This window comes from Ambystoma mexicanum, chromosome 8 (assembly GCF_040938575.1).
Source record: "Ambystoma mexicanum isolate Mex_15411 chromosome 8, UKY_AmexF1_1, whole genome shotgun sequence".
NCBI lineage: Eukaryota > Metazoa > Chordata > Amphibia > Caudata > Ambystomatidae > Ambystoma > Ambystoma mexicanum.
This window is the reverse complement of record NC_090929.1, coordinates 803,077,125-803,094,598: the sequence shown is the minus strand read 5'-3', so window position 1 is coordinate 803,094,598 and position 17,474 is coordinate 803,077,125. Positions and strand designations below refer to the sequence as shown.

Here is a 17,474-nt window from a genome sequence, read left to right as displayed (position 1 = left end):
ACCGTCTTTCAAAATCCATCAAACTGGCAGAAAGAAGCCTGCATATACTTGATGTACGGAGGGCGGTCTTGTACTATGTGAACAAAACAAAACCTCTAAGAAAAACAGACCAACTCAGTTTCTATAGTGCCTGATAGAGGGGGTGATCACATATCAAAGAACACCATCTCCAGATGGATAGTCAAGTGCATACAGCTCTGCTATTCCCTATCCAAGAAAGTCTTACCTTTCACCCCCAGGGCACACTCTACCATAGGTAAGGGAGTTATCTTTACCTTCATTGCAGATGTCCCTCTAGTCTCCATCTGCAAAGCTGCTACATGGAGTTACAGCCATACGTTCATACAGCATTATTGCATTGACACACACTGTAAAGCAGATTCACAGTTGGGACAAGCGGTCCTAAAATATCTTTGCTGCTGTACTTTCCAACTTCCCACCTCCTTCTCCAGATGCTGCTCACTAATCTATGCAGAGCATGTGTTCTAATCCGATCCACAAGCTCCAGAAGGGATATGTTACTCTGCGTAATCACATTTCTGGTGCTTGTATCTGCTTTGATTCACATGCGCCCACCCTTCCTCGCCTTCTGGAGTAGAAGGTGCATAGATGTTTTCTGGGTTATCACTGTCTCTGCTTTATCATATCTGTACTTGCGCTACACTTCATGCAACCTCATGTCAGAAACAATCTGATGGACCTCGACACGTGAAGGACATTGGTACAGTACACGTTACACTAGGGATAGTACTACTAACACGCCCTGTCGACGTCAGTTTTCGAGTTTTGAAAACAAATCATGTAATACTCTGCGACTTTCACTAGATGTGACTTCCCTTCCGACCCTCTGGAGGGCAAGAGCCCATCCACGACCACTGCTGCAGTGATCCTGCACGACGTACAACACTGCGACTTGGATAAGGCTTCTTGCAGGCCTCTGCCAGCAGTGCCCATAGCCATCCATACTCTGCTTCTGGCCCGTGAAGGCCAGAACATCCAGCACCCTGCCGCTGACCTGACTGCCTCACAACAGCTGATTTCGGCCCCCGCCGCCACCATCATCCTCGTGGAGCCACTTAAAATGGTCACCGCTCATTTTTGTTTGCAGATTGCTAGGCAACCTGCATGCATCCTATTGGTGTAGGGCCTACTTCCGCACACCTCCGACACCGGAAGGCGCGAGCCGGCTCCTCACTAAGGGACCTCTTGAGGCACTCGTAGCCTGTCTGTGCCTGTCAGTTGCCGCCGGTCCGCCGTCGCCCTGAATCTCTCTCTCCAGCGTTCACCCAGAGACTGACTTACCATCCCAGACCTTTACACTAATCATCTACCTAAAACATTTTCAACTTCTGTGAACACTCCTGCATACGCTTTGTATCTTGACCCGCACGTCCACAATTGAAATAGCCTACTTTGTCTGCTCAGGCATCTCAATGCTTACCTACTGTGCTCATGCATACTGTGATTTGATATAGCCTATTGTGATTGTTATGCTCCACACTGGCCATGCATTGTGACCTGCCCCGTACGTTACCATTTGAAACAGCCTTCTATGTCTGCTCAGAATTTTCAATGCATACCTACTGTTCTTGCCTGAACGTCTCTGCTTGAGTCAGCCTATTGTGATGGTCATGCTCCATATTGCCTTCGTACTGTGTCGTGCCAACACCATTTGATCTAGTTTACCGCGTCAGCCCAGGCACGTCACTGCTTACCTACTGTGCTCGTGCATACTGCGATCTGAAACAGCATTTTGTGATCTGCAAAATGTCTTTTTGTGATTTGAAATAGCCTGGTATGATTTGAAATAGCCTGGTATGATTTGAAATAGCCTGGTATGATTTGAAATAGCCTGGTGTGATTTGGAATAGCCTAGTGTGATTTGTATCAGCCCATCGTGACTTGAACTAGCCTACTGTGTTTGCGTAAACATTTCTCTTGCTCTCTTGCCAAATGCCTCTTGCCCTGCCAGCCTATTGTATTCCACTTTGAGTGTTATCATTCAATTACCCTACTGTGATACTTCATGAAACTTGCCTCGTACCACGCTAGGTCGTCCGCTCCTTGCTCCTTACTGACCCAGCCATAACCCCATTGCCTGCCGGCATAACCTTAATCTCCCAGCTGCATACCATCTTCCTACCCGTCTCTGCCCTCCTATTTACCACAATGACCTCATTCCACATAGTTACATTGGCCATGGCCTCTCTCCTCCCTTTAGTTCACACACTCACCCCAACACGTTTCCTACCAGCTATGCACCCCACCTTGGCTCACAGGCCTACCATCGGAGCATCCATAAACACAGCAGCCAGCAATACACTTAGCCCTATTGAATGGTTACAGCGCTTCGCAACACCGCCCACGCCACTTATCCCACTATTGATCCACATCAGGAACCTAAGACTAGGCTCTCGCTTCCTGAACCATAAAGTCACTCTTAGGTCAAAAAATCTACACATTCGACATGACTCAAGTAGCATCATTGAACACTCAGCAATCACTCCCAAAATGACTCAACTTGCTAACCCCCACTCTCCTTGAACTGCGTTTCCCCCTACCATCAATCCACCTTCCCCCCCCTGTCTCAAGCCCAAAGGAACCCAGCCCCACTCTACCACCAACTGACATTAAAGGAGCACTTATCAACACTCGCTCCCTCGTAGCCCATGCCACAGCGATTGCCGACCTCATTATAGCCAACAGTTTGGACTTCCTGGCTATTACAGAAACGTGGCTACACCACGCAGCAGGCCCAGGACACTCCCTAGCCCTACCAGAAGGCTACTCCATTATCAGGGCAGATAGAAACTCTGGCAAAGGCGGAGGAGTAGCCTTCATCGCTAAAAGCCACCTGGCCCTCAGAGCCACACCCCTTACCAGCTTCCCCTCTGCAGAGCTCCTATCGGTTAAACTTGTACTTTCACCCACTCAAACGATACTCATTGACCTCTTCTACCGGCCCCCAGACCCTTCTCTCTCTTTTGAGGAAGACATCCCAAATCTTCTCTCCACCAACACCAAACTCTGATCCCAAACCATCCTCCTAGGAGACTTCAACCTTGGTCTTCAGGACCCCAACGACCCTCATGCCCTAGCTGTGGAAAATGCCATCACAAATCAGGGCTTCAAACATACTCGCAACACCAACTCACTCCAAAGGTCGAACGTTCGACTGGGTGTCGGACCTCAACTGCTCCTTCACCATTCTCCAAAACAAGCCAGTAGCCTGGTCGGATCATCACCTCATCCTGTTCTCCATCCATGGATCCACCCCTTCCAAGGCCACATCGGCCCCCCCCACCCTATCTAGAAACGGTCGTAGCATCCGCATTGGTAACCTCCAGCCCCTCATCAACAACATACTCGACGAATCCAAGTTCATCAGCCTCGATCCTATCAAACTGGTAGACCTTTATAACGACACTCTTAAATCAGCACTAGATATCACAGCACCACTAAAACTGCGAAAAACGAAACTCATCGCACACCTTAATAAGTGGTACACTCCAGAACTAAAAATCCTCAAACACCAAAAGATCGACGGAATCCACTTGGCAGAAATAACCCACCAACAAAAATGCATTCACGTCAGCCTCCACAATCTATAAAGCAGCTATCCTATCTGCAAAAAAAGAAGTCTAGAACTCCAGAATCCACAATGCCAAATCAAGTACTAAGGAGCTCTTCAGTATCCTAAAAGAGCTTGAAGCCCCAGCACCTCCCTCACAGGACTATCAAAGATGCAGAATTGAATCCAAAAAGACAAGCCTCCCAAATGGCTCCCACTCCGCACCGGACTTCTCAAATTATCCACAAACCTGCACTCCCTTCACTTTCTCCCAAGTAACACCTAAGGAAGTAGAAGATATCATAAAAAGCCTTAAACCCTCACTGCCAGGGGGACATTTGCCCAGCCTCCATCAAGGAAGGAGCAAAAAACCTAGCCCCATTCATCACTACCCTGATAAATGCATCCTTCTCATCTAACCAGGTACCAAACAATCTCAAGCAAGCATGGGTAATGCCCCTCACCTTGATCCAAATATCCCCAACTGCAGGCGCATCACCACCGTCCCGTTCCTTCTAAAAAATCCTGGATCGGGTGGCCTACTTGCAAATTCAGAAGCTCTTGGAGGAAAACAAACTTCTAGGCCTTAGACAATCGGGCTTCAGGCCCAGACACGGTACAGAGACAGCACTCCTTGACCTCAAGATTCAAATGGACGAGGCGAAGGACAAAGGCAAGTTAGCAATACTCCTACTCCTTGACTTATCTGCTGCCTTCGACCTCGTCGACCACCAAATTCTCACCACGCACCTCACCACAGCTGCAGCAATCTCCACTAATGCCTCGGATTGGGTTAACTCTTTTCTCTCCAATCGGACCACCAGAGTTTTCTCCCCTTCAACCTCAGCAGACCCAACACCCACACTTTGTGGAATCCCTCAAGGCTTGTGTCTGTCACCGACATTATACAATATATTTACGAAGCTGCTATTTGATCGTCTAGACAAATTGGGTGTCATCTACGCTGACTATGCGGATGACACTAAAGTCCTCATCCCCCTCACTGGATGTTACGACCAAGATTCAAAACTACTGAATATTTATCTTGAAATCCAAGCATAGATGGCTACCAACAGCTTATGTCTATTGACGATAAGACTGATCTAATGATCGTGGGCACACAGGCACGATTGAATAAACTTGATCCCAGGTACTCGGCTTTTAACATTGACGGTAACGTGATCACTGCATCCAAAGAGATAAAAACATTGGGGGTCTACTTTGACTCAACACTGTCCCTTAAAAAAACAAGTCAGCAGTGTGGCGACTTCCACAGCATACACCAATAAACTGATTTACAACTGTAAATCGTACTTATCCACTAGCAGTTGCCTAACGCTAGCCAGGGCACTGGCATTGTCTAAACTAGACTACTGTAACACATTATTCCTAGGCTCCTCTAAATAAATCTTAAACGGACTCCAGGTGCGCCTGAACAACTCACTGAGAGCAGCACTCTGTCTACCCAGATCCAACAGAATCTCCACTATTGGACACAACACCAACTGGCTGCCTATCCGTGATAGAATCACACTACGCACCCTGGCTATCGCACACAAATGCCTCACAAACTCAGCCCCTAAACATCTGTCCGATAAAATCTGCAAACACCAACCCTCACGCACTACCAGATCGGCTCACACTCACAGCCTTGTGGTACCAGGGTTCAGCCTAAAAACTGCTGGAGGAGACAGTTTCCCAGTCCAAGCCACCAAACGATGGAACTCCGTACCCATTTCTCTCGGACAAGAACCTTCCTTCCTCACTTTTAAAGCTAAAATAAAAGATTGGCCTAGTAACAAACCCTTACATTAAGATGTTATTTACCTTATCTTCTTACCATACCGCACTACTACCCACCTCTGGCTGAACTGTCGTTTATTTGACCTCTGCTTATTTAGATTCATGTAAATGCTTTTTGCTCCCTGACCCATCTGTAACCAGGGTCCCTCCTTCCGTCTCTATATTTGCCTGTCAATGTATATTGCCTCACCATGTTTGTAACTCCTAAGTCTTTCCAGCGCCCAGTTACCTTAGGATTCGGTGCACGATATAATAAACAAATGCAAAAATACAAAGATGTTGGACTATGCAGAGCATGATAATCTAAACGGATTCAAGCAACCAGAAATAAGATTACAGTGAGTAATGTATCATATATCTGAGACTTGTGGAATCGGCTTAGATCACATGCTATGCATAGGCCGACATCTAGTGGTAGCTGCCGAGTATTTGTTTTTGTTTTCGAAACTCGGGATGTTGACAGTGCGTGCCAGTAATACTATCCCTAGTGTGACGTCTACTGTACCCAGTCTACTGTACCCATGGTCCTTCATGTGTCAAGGTCCCTCAGATTGTTTTTTTCTGCCATCCTAGTCGGACCCATGTCGGTGAGTTCCTTCTTGGCTGATGCCATTATTTAGAAAAAGTTTAATTCTAGTATGTATTTCTGTCCTTTCGATATCCGTTCACTGGAAGATCTTCGGCAACGGCTTCAAGGACGAGTTTTCAATCTTCGATACGGGCTTGCTGTTGTCAACGATACTTCGTCTACAGACTCTAAAGGTCCACCGGGCCTCAGCCCTACACAGTAGGGAGAGTGGGGGGGAGCTTCATATTCTAGTCTTGTTAAGAGACTGTATATTTCCTTTTTGTTTCAACTGTTTCACCAGGCTGCCACCCCCATACATCATGGAAAACACCTTTTAAATTGTGCCTTTACTGCAATAGGAAGTTCCACTGGAAAGACTTGCAACGGGTGTGCAGTCCTTGTCTCCCCAGGGAGCACTCTGAGGAATAGTGCAAGTCTTGCAAACTGTTCAGGCCTAAAGGACTGCACGTCCAAACGCTGGGCCCACCACACCACACCATGCAGGCTGAGGCCGACATGGACGTCGAGGGAGCATCCAGCGACGGCAACATCAACGTCTTAAGTGATGACGAGGGCCATTGAGATCCGTCTGATTCCTGTATGCAAGCCCCCGACCCCACCAGGCACGCCGGCGGTTCTGCTACAGGGAAAATACCTGGCAGCTCCAGCACTACCAAGTCTCATCAAACTAAGCACACCTCCCACGGCCGAAGGTCAACCAGACCGCCGACCGATAGGCCTCACGCTGCGTTGAGGGGGAGGTCTGAACTTTCCCTATCCTGGACCATCGCAGTCGTAATCGCCACATCACAGGCCCCTGAAACAGATGATAGTCCATTTCCGACACGCGTCTAAACCTACAAAGTCCTCGGCCGCTGACGACCGAGCGTTGAAAGACTCGTCAATGCCCTCCAAAAAAGGCACAAAAAGCTTAAAAATGAGCGAGTTAATCAAAAAACATGTTCCCGGCACCCTATTAAAGCCCTGAATGTTGAAAGACCACAAATCTTCCACGTCCCAGATGGAAAAGGCCCAAACTATTAAAAGCAGGGATTCCACTACCCCAGAGGGCACTCTTTCAGAGACTATGTACCATAAGAGAACCCCTGTCTCAGAGCCCCCACCTACACCTGCTACTCCCTCTGTAGTACCAAGCTCCTCACAGTGGACCAGAGAACAATTTGATAAGGTTATGAGGAGAGCCCGCCTAGACACCATGCAGGCTACCACCCCGTATCAGGACCGAAGATACTTTTTTACCAAGACCCTGACACATAGTCCCAGAGAAAGAAGGGGACATGGTGGACTTGGACCAATATTATGATGACGATGTGTACGTCATTCAGTCCCCAGAACACACCGACCCACCGGTGGCTGACTCCCCGGTAGACAATCAGTTAAATATAATGACCTGCTCCTAAAGGCCACAGGGCACTTCAAAATAGACTCGCAAGAAGCCCAAGCCGACAGACACTTCGTGGAGGACTTCCTTGGGGATAAATAAATCAGCAACCCAATTTATCCCCATGTTACAATCGGTACAGAGACTCATCCAACTCTTTGCTTACACCCAATTTAACACAGGCAGTCAACCCGTGCATCGAGAAGATGTTCAGACCAGTCCTCTTATACATTAGGGGGCAGTTAAATCCTGACACTTTAGTAGTTACTACTACAAAAAAGAGGGTAGGAACCTCTCTAGCCTCTGCCGAAGCCCCTCCTGACAAGGGGAGTAAGAAATTCTACACCCTGGGCAGGAAGGTAGCTTCCTCGACAGCCTACCAAACAAGGATTGCTAATAACACTACATTAGCCAGTTATAATTGTCACAAGTGGGATGAAATCGCTCAACAGATAAACTCAGTCCCAGATGCCACTCAAAACATAGCTCACTCGCCATCGCAGAGTAGCCAACTGCATCTTCAAGAACAACTTGGACACAGCGGACAATGCAGGGAGAATCGTGGCAGAAGGCACACTGAATAAACGGCACGCATGGCTATGACAATCAGGCTTCCAACTAGAAACCCATACTACCCTCCTTAACATCCCCATTGTACCAAACTCTTTGTTTGGCAAAGCGGTGGAGGATGCTTTCAAGAGCACGAATGAGGAATGAGACGCCCTCAAATCCCTAGGGCAGCTTGCCAACAAACCCTTTGGGCAAAATGGAAGCTCTAACACTTGCCGTTTCAGAGGACAAAACTCCCAACGGGTCTCAAATTAAAGTCAAGGAGGCCAAGATTCGTCCTGGGGTTGGTCACAGGGGCAGTCCTCACAACAGGGTTTTCAAAGAGGCCAAAGATCTCGAAGTAGGGGCAGATCTTCCTCCTCACTAGGGGGCTCAAACCCCCCCCCCTTCAGCTCCCCCCTAAGCAATGACCACCTGCTGCAGGTTCCCTCCCATGCCACTCCAGTAGGTCGTATTTTATACTTTACTCACACATGGGAGCGGGGGGGGGGGGGGATCACTTAGGACAAGTGGGTACTTTCCACCATGGCGGGAGGATACTGCATAGAGCTGATTCAAACACCAACCAACTACCCACCAAGACAAAGGCAGTCTTCACAGGAAGAACGTATCCTGTTGGAAGAGGTGAAGGAGCTGCTTCTGAAGGACGCCATAGAAATCGTCCCGGAAAACCAGGTAAACAGGGATATTTATTCAATGTACTTCCTTGTGCCAAAGAGAGACTGAACAGTTGCACCCTGCAAACACCTATGTGAAGCTGTTAGGCAAAGTTTGTATGCAGTACCCTCTGGGAACACTACAAACTATGACTACATGTATAGGCAACCCAACCTTTGGTATAAGCTTGTACTACACAGTTTTGGTAGCGTGTTGAGCCGCCAGGCTTATCTCAAGAGGGGACATGTGAGCTGTAGTGGAGTTACACAAAGATTCACAGTTACAGGTATTCAAATAAACTCTTACACTCAAGGTTTCTTGCATATAAATTAATAATTTATCAGTCAGTTATGAAGCCTTCAGAAGGGAGCAATAGAATTTTAACACACAAATATACTTCAATACTGTACACTTGAGTTTCTGGATTAGACAAGGCCTCTTTGGGATGGTCCACAGACACAACCTACACCCACAGGTGACTTCAGTAACAAGGGTTCTGGGGACATTAATAACTTAATGTTGGCATACATAATACTCTTCGAAAAGTAAGTAAAAGGCAAAAGTTATTAGAACACAAGAAATACAAATAGTCATAAGCAGGGCAAATACTTTCAGATAGCTCTGAGAAGAGTCATTCAATTTCATAGGCTAAGCCAAAGTCAATAGACCAAAGTCTTTGTATAGGATGCAGCACTCCAGGTAAGTAAATGGAAAAGTCTTTGCACACTTCTTAGGAATCTTTGAGAACAAGAAGAATCAAATGTAGGGCCACAAGCATATTAGACTTGTGAGTTGCAGAAGTTATAAGCACTTCCACAGTCAGAGGTAAGTTCTCTTAGGCTAGTTTTTACAGTGCCTTAGTAAAGAAGAAAAAGATGCAGCTGAAGACTTCTGTTCCTGTACAGCTCTGCAGATCTCACTGTTCCTGGGCCTCAGTCGTGGGGACAAGAGGGAGGACGTCGGGACTCCTGCACTGTATTGGCAACGTCAAAGCTGGCAACCGGCAAACTTTACTTTCAGTGACTTTCGCGTTTCAGCTCCTTGTGGTACAGCAAATAGCAATAAGTGCGGTTCCTGGCTGTCAAGGTGGAATTCCCTCATCTGAGGTCCCGCACTCGTCTGAGGGGTGTTGGGTGGTCAGGCTTGGTCAGTCCTGCTTCGTGGGAGTCAAGAGGATCTTCCAAACGTTTTAGGCCAACTTACAAGCAGCGCACACAATCTGGTGTCCCTCTCCCTGGCTCTACGGTTTCCTGCAGCAACTCTGAGCAAATTCAACTAGCTCCAAGATGGGGGTCCAGGTGGCTTACTTGGGAGTTGATTGCTCCTAACAACTCAAAGGGAGAAGTCGTCCTTTGCAGGGCTTCTCTGTCGATGCGAACCTGGCGATTCGGACCTGCAGCAGGGCTTTACTGGTCAAACCAACGGTCCAGGAGTTGCAGCAGGTGTCTCTTCCAAGTTCTTCTTGGGATTCCTTCGTCCAGTGGTCAATTCTGCCTTCCAAGCAAAAAGTTTAGCCAATTGATCCTACTTTATACACTGACTTGTGAATTCTAGAAATGGGAGGTGTTTGTATTTATTTTCTAAGTGTATTTGGATTCAAACAACTGAAGTTCTTCACAAATATTTAGTTGTACACTGTCGCCTTGCACATGTTACTGTATTTCGATGATTCTAGTCTCCTACCTCTGCTCAACATACAAGAGTGGTTCGTAGTTATCAAATAGCTGTCTAAGTAGCGATTTGGCTTATTCTACCCTTAAAGCAGTTTTTAAAACAATCTGTTTTTCCTTAATCTTGCAGAAGGGATCTAAAGGAGATTGGGGTGAGAAGGCCAATAATGTTCTAAGATTCACAAAAGGAAAATCTTTCAGACATGAGAAGACAAAAAAGAAGCGTGGCAGTTACTGTGGTGGTGCAATTTCGACATCTGTGAATTCCATAAGATTTGACAGTGAATAATCAATTCCTTTTGTAATCTACATTAAATCTTGTGGAGGACTAAAGTATTCTCGTACGCCAATTTAATATCGGCTGAACTTTGCATTGAAGGAATTGTTTTGTATTAAATGTCTGCTAAGAGCTCATATGTATTTTCAAATTGCAAAATGTAATGTTTAAATGGGACTTTATGTTGAGTAAATTGTACATTTCCACATTTTTTCCATCTGTCTTTTAATCTAGCTGATCATGAATCTTTTAATAAAAGTATTTGTTTTACATTCTATTGTTCCATTGAAGTAATCTACCTTCTTGTTGGGACCCTCTCTTAATGCACAGGTGTTCAAACTATATTCAACATAGGTCTCTGCAATATGCAACCAGTTTTGATTGGTTTGGAAACTCTAAAAGCATAACTTTAATGCAAGTGGTCAAATGGTGGGAAAGTGAATTTGGTTTCATAAGTAATGCATTTGTTATACTTCATCACCTTTAACTGTTGGCAACCAATTGTTTAGCTCTGACGTGTGGAGGGGCTGAAAAACCAAAAGTGGGCCTAAGATGATGGATGTGTCTTTTGAGGTCCCCGTCTAATGGCCTTTACTTGTATGAAGCTGATCTTTCTCTCTTGCTATTAAAGCCTTTGCACTGGTACCTGTAGGACTTCTTTTAGGCTGAATTCATATTCATTTTCTTTAATGCCTCACCTCGGTGCTCTAACCCAGGAACATGTTAACAGCCATAGGCATTCATGGTTTCATCCTTCCATTAGCTTGTGAGCATCACATATAGAAAGTAAATTATATAGAAAGTTTTCTTAGCCAACAGAACTGAGGTGACTTTTTAATCTTTGTGGTTTCATTCAAGGATGTCTACATAGCACATCTCATCTATTTTTCTATTTGATAAAGGCAGAGAAAGTGTCAAATTTTAACCTGCGTAGCATAGTCTTGTCCATCTCCTGTGGTTTGCTAACTTTCAATATTCACTTTGCCATATAGTTTTTTGCATTTCCTTCCTTGCTATTGATTTATTATGCGTCTATACACAAGTGTTTCAAGGCACAACCAGACAAGGGAGGTCAAGACAAACAATCTTACTAGGCCTATTGTCATTTAGATTTTATAAGTGCGTAACAAGAAGGGCAGGAGGGAGGGTACAGGGAGAAGTGCACCCAGAGCAGCGGGGCCCTGGTTTAAGTGCAAGAAGGTTGGGACTACAGGGGATAATCCAGAACGGAGGTGCAAGGTAAACAAGGCGGCAGTGCAAGAAGGGCCAGGCGGCAGTGCAGGGGGACTGCTCTGGGAGAGGCAGGGGTGTCCTGTATGACTCGCAGGACACCAAGCAGCCAGTCAGAAACAGAGCAGGAGCCAGGGTAGGGTTAGCAAGAGGAGAGAGAGAGTGTCATGATCTCTGCTTCCAAAAGGTCAGGGTTTTCCCAACTCCCTTGGAAGCAGATCCATAACCCAGGTTCCGAGTGCCAACCAGTCCCAATTGGGACCTTTTGGACCCAGTCCTGGCGCCAGTGGCACCAGGCTCATAAATATGCCCAGTCCCAGCGCTGGAAGCGCCGGGCTCATAATGCTTGGGTGGACTTACCTGCAGCAGACCATGCTGCTTACTTGCCTGCCAGTTGAGCATCTGATCCTCTTCTGTTTGGAACTACTTTTCCTGTTGGGTGGGGCAGGAGCCACTCCCTAGGTTCAGAACACTGGAACTCTTCTGGAAAGCAGGAACTCTTTTCTTACCTAGGCGTGGCTGTGCAAGGAGACACCTAAGCACTACAGGAGGCTATTTAAACCACACCCGATGGATGAATCTTGCTTTGCGTTATTCTGCATCCTCTGCAGCAGAACGCTCATCGTGTCTTCTGCATCTGATCCTGGGCCTAAGGAAAAAGGCTTACCATCCTGAATCCAGTCTTCAGCAACACCTATAAAGACAAGAAAGAACAGGTTAGCATTACGGTCTTCAGTGACAGCGCTTCACTTACCTGGTCCATCGGCTGTCACCAACGCCTCGCGCTGCATTCCGGCATCTGAAAGACAAAAGCTTACCTACTCTTCGTGCGCTCCAGAGGTCTTCGCACTGCATTCCGGCATCTGAAAGACAAAAGCTTACCAACTCTTCGCATGCTCCGCAGGCCTTCGGCGCTGCATCCCGCATCTGAAAGACAAAACAAGGTGCGTTTAAAGACATTGGGGAACTTTAATACTCACGTGCCATTACTCCTTTCCACATCTAACCCAGTGGGTATTCCGGCACCCTGCAGCCGCTCCGAACTTGTACCTGCAAAATAAAGACAGTTAGAGCGCATCGTGAAGCAGGCAACAAGCGCTTACTTACGTGCTTCCAGGCGCTTCTATTCATCACACGGGCTCCATCTTCAACTCACTTCAGCCCGTCATCCGCCATCGCCGGAACCCTGCAAAACAAGAGACATCATTACTAAAGACTTTTAAAGACATTAGAATTTCTCGAAACTTACCGTTCGTGCAGTAAACGACGGACAGCAGTCCTCTGAAGTCAAGAGGCCTGCTCCCCTTATCCAGTGAAGAAACTGGTTACAGCACCCTGCCCCGAGGCAGATGGAGAGCACGGCGTTCACTTACCTAAGGTGAAAGCGTTAACCTTTGGGGTTCTACAGGAGAAGAGAAAGGGAAGAAGAGAGACATTCAATAACCCAGTTCATTAATCCCATATTTTCTATCTGCAGACATCTTACCCTTCGAGTCAGACATACAGTGCACAGAGGTCCAGCCCAAAGAGCCAGCCGTGTGTTACACATCACCTTTGAAGATACGGTATACGCCCAGTCAAGACCGGCGCCTCTACGGGAATCAGGTGAGCGTTACAGAGAGAGAGAGTGAGAAAGAAGAGGCGAAAAGGAGTTCTTGAGTTTCAAAACGTGAGGAGATCTGGCTCAAGGCAGAGGCACAGGGAGGCCATTCCAGGGGGAGGCACCTGCAGCAGAGAGAGATCTACCCCCATTCTCCGCTTCGAGAAGCGACTGACCCCCAAAGAATTAGAAGTAAACGATAGAAGGGCTATAGGAGTGTTAGGCAGAATCCAGTGCAGTTCCCTTAGGGAGCACTACACCAGATTAGGACAACCGGTGAGAGCAATAAATCCCCTTTGGTATCAGTCTGTACCACAACGATTTAGTTGGTAGCTGTGGCTGAGCAGTGAGACCTATCTCAAGAGGGAGATGAGCAGTATTCAGGGTTTACACAATAGGTAGTATAGCACTATGGGGCAAGGAAACACTGACCAAAGTTTTGTATCAAAAAGGGAAATATATATTTATTTTATACACTTCGAAGTCAACACATAATCACAATTGGTAAAGCAAGTTAAAATCCAGTCAAGGAAAAGTAAATGCAACTCCCTATTCAATTGTAGACAAGTTTGTGGTGGAGTGAAAACTGAGCAAAATGGCACAGTGAAAACCAACTACAAATGGCACTCTAGCAATTCAACAAAAGGGAGGGAAAGCACAAGTTAAACCGAAATATCTTCACACACACCCTAGCAACACTTCCCTGAAGTGTTGTGAACAAGTAATGCACAGTAACACTTTAACAGAAAGATGAGTGAATGAAAACTGAGCAAAATGGCACTCCACAAGTTAAAACAGTAGGAAGGAAGAGGGGTTTAGAAGATTTAGGTGCATCAACACATTTCTCATTGAAAACCAATCTAGTGAGAGCAGATCTCACAAATCAGCCTGAGCCAATAGGCCTGAGCCAAAGTCAGTGGTACAGGACCAAGATCTTAGGAGCAACATTTGTCTTGTAGCTGCAGTCAAGTCTTTAGTAGAAAAATATTGAAGAGGTAGATGCGAGGCAAAAGACAATGTTAAGAGAGAGGGCGGCCGACTCCACAAGTAGGTAAAGGATTTAAAACACCTTTAGGGCTACCACGGAGAAAGGGTGGCCTGGCGGAACAATGTACCGTAAACGTGAAGTGGCTCCTGCGGTGGCGGTTGTTCCTGGTAGTTCCTGCAGGTCGAGGGGTCCAACGGAGGAAGAGAGGCTCTCGTCGCAGAGGAATGTTCGAGTCGCTGCACTACCCAGGGATGAAACCAGCAGCGGTGCTGCCAGACGAAGTTTAAAAGATACGCTCCTTCTAATCGCGGTCCGGGTCGATAGCTGCCTGGCTATCCGGTCTCCAAGTGCTGGGCACTGTCGATTCGACCAAGGCAGGTCTGAGGAAGCCATAGGTGAATTGGTTGGCCCCACCACCTCAAGGGAAGGAGGCTCTTTCGCTGAAGATCTCCTCTCGTCGTGTGGAAGAAAAGTGGTTAGACGATCCAGCAGGGCTTCACCGGTGGTGTAGATGCTGAAGATGTCTGTGGCTTCTCTCCCCTTCGGTTCTGTAGTTCCAGTGGTGACGTCTTGCTCTTCCAATCCTCGGGACCCTGCTTTTAAGCAGAAAGAGACCCATTCATACAGCCTAGCTGTCACACACACAGTGGAGTGGTCTTCTTGGCGGGAGACCCTCCAGCCTATCAGGTTAGAGTGCGACCTGAGTTGCTGTGGCAACTCTGTCCAGAGGTTCTACTCCCCCTCCCAAACAGACCCACCTCAGACTCGGAGGTGCCGAAAGGAGGGCTTCTTGGCAGAAGCCCGCCAAAAGAGCGAACAAAGGATCCCCGACCTGGGTTAGGAGTTTAGAGTAAGACACGAGAAAGAAATTGTATCAAAGCTCTGGCAAATAAAACCTACCGGAGTAAAGTAAATAATAAAATAAACCGGCGGTATGTTAGAGTATTAGCCTCGAACAATGGGAAAATCCCATAGGAAAATATTTGCGGTCAAATATTAAAGGTAGTAACCACTGCCATTAGCCAGAAACTTTGTAGAGGGGGACTTTAAGGTACCCTCTCGAAAATGAACATAGGGGAAAAACTATTAAGTACTTCCATATTAAGATGGGGGGTACTGGTTTAGTTCATAGAGATTGACTAGTAAAGTCAATGGGGACTTTACATGCCCTGGGAGACAGTAGTCAGTCCCAGGGTATGGAGTCTATGTTTGGGGGTCGCTACGACACTCCTGTGTTACTGCACGGAGGGTGCTGTGTAAGACATGTGTATAAAGATGGTTCCTATGGATGAGAGAAAATATCCCATAGGCATTAAACAGAAAAATAGCCTAGAACACACATAGCAAAGATGCCTAAGAGTGGGAAAAAGAGTCTCGCTCTTAGCAGGTAAAAAGAAACAAACCCTTCAGATCCAGCAAAGCTGCTGGGGGACTCTATAGGTAAGGGAAATTAGCCATAAGTGAGAATTCTCCCTAACAAGGAGGAAGTTACTTGGGAAGAGAGTTTAAGATATTGAGGGCCACAGCCTCTGAAATTCTTGTGGACAATGCTGAGGGTCTTAAACTTGACCCTTTCAGCCACAGGGAGCCAGTGGAAGGATTTCAGGGCTGGAGAGATGAAGTCCCTAAGCTTGAGGCCAAGGATAAGTCTTGTGGTCCTGCTCTGGATGAGTTGAAGAGGGCGAGGAGTACAGTTGGGCAGATTGAGAAAGAGGCTGTTGCAGTAGTCCAGCCTAGAGAGAACCACAGAGAACCTTTAGCTGTTACTAAAGTGTTCAAACATGTAACTTCAATCCACACTCATTACAGTTCATGCCAATTAAAATGTGCAGATTAAGCATCTTCTATTTCTCGCTCCACGATACATGTTTCAGATTAATCCATAAAAGGTCCATTTGGGGACCCACAGATTTGGTGTTGGTCTGCATTTGGAAATTCATGATCTGGATTTGAATGCTTCTGTGACTTTGCTACAACAGTGTTGTACTCAGTTTCACAGTTCTCCGGCAGATGTGCATGCTTCAATGTTGTCCTGTTAAACAGAATGACTTTCAATAAACCTAAAGGCTTTTAAATTATCCCCCTCATTTTGTTCCTTTAATTACTGACTGGTAAGTGAGCTAGCCTTCTGCTCCATCCGTAGAAGCCACTTTCAGAGTATTTTCTTCACATGTTCATGAGTAATATGGAAGCCCTCTGCTTTTCTCCTATATAGAGATCTTTCCTATTACCTTTTGGATAGCTTTTACAAAGTGTCTTGCTGTGCCCCTGCGTAGCTCTTAAATGGGTTGGAGCTGTGACCTTGTTTTTCTTACCGATTCTGGCCTTCAGGCAAGCCTTCAGTGTCTCCAGGTTTCCTACAGCGGGAAGTAATTTGGGACAAATATGATTATCCTTCAAAACACTGTATCCTATGTGGGGTAGGATCAATATTTTCCTTAAGGTTCCTCTGAGTAGATGTACTCCCTTTTTATCCTGGGCATAACCCAAAATTGTTTTAAGATATCGAACTGCTTTGCCCATAAGGGATTACCAATCGAGGGAGCTCCTAATGTTCCTCAGTGAGGAGTAGCCTTTTTATTGGGGGTAATCAGCCAGAATAGGCAGTGCCCCCAATGTAGAGTGAGCAAGAGACTCGCTCCTCCTAAAGAGTTGAGCCTATTCCTTGAATAAGTCCCATCAAATCAAGAAATGTAAGATCTCACTAATACCAGGGAAACATGCCTAGTAGCGCTTCAGCTCCCCTACCTGCTTGGGCTCTTTGCTACATTCGATTCCATCCAAATAGAAGTATGGGAAAAAAAATCTCAAGACCAGAAAACCCACATTCCCCCTCTATGGTGCTCTAGTCTACATGCTTGTTGCCAACCCATAACCCCTATAGAGCAGGAGTTCTGATCCCTGTCAAGGGACCTGCAGGATGGTCAACTACCCACACACTACTGTATGTGGAGTACCTGACTGGTTGGTGGCAGTTAACAGATGTTTATATTGAGGCAACATTCTGTACCGCCCGAGTGATAGTGGCTGCCAAAAGTTGAATCCGATCATGATTGCGATTGGTGCCTGAGATAATCCCTTAGCCCTCAAGTACCTAGAATTAGAGTGTCTACGCCATTACTTTGTTAAACACCTCGG

The 17,474-nt window shown here is 46.5% G+C and overlaps 1 protein-coding gene across 6 annotated transcripts in view; it reads left to right on the top strand.

Annotated features, from left to right (window-relative positions):
- NOLC1 (nucleolar and coiled-body phosphoprotein 1) overlaps positions 1-10,793 on the top strand; it is an 869,511-nt gene extending 858,718 nt beyond the window's left edge. For all 6 annotated transcript variants that reach the window (XM_069610644.1, XM_069610643.1, XM_069610646.1 and 3 more), the window contains one exon: positions 10,372-10,793. In XM_069610644.1, coding sequence (XP_069466745.1) covers positions 10,372-10,530 — 159 coding nt within the window. In that variant the 3' untranslated portion in view covers positions 10,531-10,793. The remainder of the gene's footprint in view (positions 1-10,371) is intronic.
- The last annotated feature ends 6,681 nt before the right edge of the window (positions 10,794-17,474 follow it).